A 2,448-nucleotide genomic window follows, 5' to 3' on the forward strand; every position below is an offset into this window, starting at 1 on the left:
GTATGTGTGCACTCGATGTATACAAGCATATTGCGCTATTTTTGGCCCAAAACATTGAAAATTAACAACTTTGACTTTGACTTTAAAAAAAAAATTTTGGTACTATTTTGTAGCCTCTTAGTTTTTACAGCCAGGCAAATAATTGCGTCGCATTTGTGGAAGTGCTTCTCAATTAGCGTAAAACGTATCGCACTTTTTGAGATACGATACTGGGTAAATTGAATGCTGCCACTGTGTGACAAAAGCTAATAAGGCCCTATAAAAAATATTATTAGTTTATCACCCTACCTAGGCTGGAAAATTAATGGAGGGAGGCTTTCTTTTTAAATTTTTTATTTTGCTAAAGCCAAATATCACCCTTGGGTTGTTTGCTAGTGCATTTATATTCAAAGTAAAACATGACTGACATAATACAAACAATATATATTTACTATTTAATTTTTTAAAAAGGGGAAAAAAAGGTTGTTTTTTTCAAAAACATTAAAAAAAAAATCATATTCTTCAAAAATATTTTTTTTCCCAGTACCATAGAAGACATTTGCGCAGGGATGATAAATTAACAATATTTTTTATTGGCGCCTAAATGTTAGAATTAGTCTCAAAAATGCTGTTGTCATTTCTTATAATTATTGTTCAAGTTATTTCAGAATAAGAATAGAGTGTTAATCATAGATCCTTATATAGTTACATAAAATTTGTCTACAATAAGGAATATTATATTAAAAGCATAAGCTGACCTTTCTTTAGCTGTTCAATGTGTTCCCACAGAATGTCTCCCATGAATGGGGGCGCCATTGAAAGGAAGTCTTGCTTTGAAAGACTAGCTAGCTTCTGTCCAGTGATACTGAAATTCTCTACAAGTACACCTTCCAGACAAAATTCCTTGATAGCCCAAAGCAACCAGGCAACTACATGGCATTCACTCCATTGTCCAGGGTCTAATATAATAACAAAACAGTTATTAATCTTTAAATAAAATGAGCAACTATAAATCACTCAAACTGTATACAGAAGTAACATTAACAACAATAGTAAAAAAAAAAATGTGTTTTAAGGACTATTTTTTTAAGACACTATCAATCAATGTTGTTTTTTAGGATAGCTGGTTTATGTACTAGTGTTAAGCTAAATGTTATTTTAAATTTATTTGCTTTATTTTGAGTACATTTAGCTTTCAAATAAAAATTAGAGGGAAATTAACAGATATATAAATAATACACTGAATTTTATTCCTTTGCATAGTCCCTTAAATTTGCTGGCTAATTAATTTAAGAATTTGGTAGTACACTGTAAATTAATTTGCAAATTAAATTAAATTGAAATTAGCATTCGGACTATTTTAAGATCATTTGAACAATACCTGAAGGTATGTTGAGTCTCAGTTGCTCTTTTTTAAAACTGCTGAAACTTTCTTTTAACCAGGCATTCATCAATGCATTTGTTCCTGGTGTAGGTGGTGGAATAGCAGGATGCAAATCTGTAAAAATAATAGATTTAAAACTAATATCAAACTATCTAGGCCTAAAGAGATGTAAGTATTGAACAAGCTGGATAATATGGGATCATGGATTTGGATCAAATTTACTCGGTGTAAACACCAAGGTTAGCACACAAAAGTCTAGAAGAAGACTTATTTCCAGTGGGGTCTGTACACCGGGAGACAATCCCCTACTCTTTTCTGAAGAGTGTACTGCGTTCTTTAATGTGCTCATGGGCCATCAATGCACACGGGACCAATGGCTTAAACGTCTCATCCAAAAGGCGGTGCGCTATTGTAACTTGTGTTTCAGGCCTCTAGCGATGGGAATTGAACCGGGGACCTAGAGATCTTTACAGCGCACACACAGTGGCTACCACCAGATTAGCCGACTGAGCTAAGCTGCTCTCTCTTTGAAAATCATAAAATAAAAAAAGATTTCATAGTGTACCCTGTATTACACCCTGCTGTTGGATGTGAAGGAACATTTTTTTTAATGTACAAATTCATGATAAATGATAATGTCCATACAAACAAAAAAGTATATATTGGTAAGGTAAGCTTAATGATGGAAATGTGAACTGTTGTTTATGAAGGAAATAATGGAACAAATAAAAATCGGACGACCCCACAAAAGAGAAAAAAAATGGATTTCACACACCCAATTAAGTCATTGCTGAACATAATCATAACTTAGAGAAAAAGTGATGTACATCGGAATGATTATCAGATATCTTTTTATGGAAAATTGATTGGGCAAATATAAGCAAACAAATTCTTTACAAAAAAATTATTATATTTACTCAGAATATTTTAACATCAAGTAATTTTCAGAAGGGTGAGGCAAACATTATTAATTGACTAATTATTATTAATTTCCTGTTGAAGGTTTTGAGGTCAGGAGGTAGGGTCAAATGTCATGACAACAAAATCATATTAGAGTATACACTGAGTAAGGAAGTTCAGATAAT

General features: G+C 32.3%; 1 protein-coding gene across 1 annotated transcript; it reads right to left on the reverse strand.

Annotated features, from left to right (window-relative positions):
• Positions 1-501: 501 nt before the first annotated feature.
• Positions 502-1,497, reverse strand: LOC117108427 (protein C-ets-1-like). The gene is made up of 2 exons (XM_033250440.1): positions 1,361-1,497; positions 502-938 (listed from the first exon to the last, which is right to left on the reverse strand). The coding sequence occupies exons 1-2, from the start codon at positions 1,428-1,430 to the stop codon at positions 715-717; spliced, it is 294 nt and encodes a 97-aa protein (XP_033106331.1). The 5' UTR covers positions 1,431-1,497; the 3' UTR covers positions 502-714.
• Positions 1,498-2,448: the final 951 nt, after the last annotated feature.

The sequence above is a fragment of the Anneissia japonica genome, unplaced genomic scaffold, assembly GCF_011630105.1.
Source record: "Anneissia japonica isolate Jap-2015-1 unplaced genomic scaffold, ASM1163010v1 scaffold286808_len2448_cov322_single, whole genome shotgun sequence".
Lineage (NCBI taxonomy): Eukaryota > Metazoa > Echinodermata > Crinoidea > Comatulida > Comatulidae > Anneissia > Anneissia japonica.

Coding starts and splice junctions, on each gene's coding strand:
- LOC117108427 (XM_033250440.1), bottom strand. CDS start 1,430: ATGAATGCCTGGTTAAAAGAAAGTTTCAGCAGTTTTAAAAAAGAGCAA. Junction 939..1,360: donor GAGACTCAACATACCTTCAG/GTATTGTTCAAA, acceptor TTATTATATTAG/ACCCTGGACAATGGAGTGAA.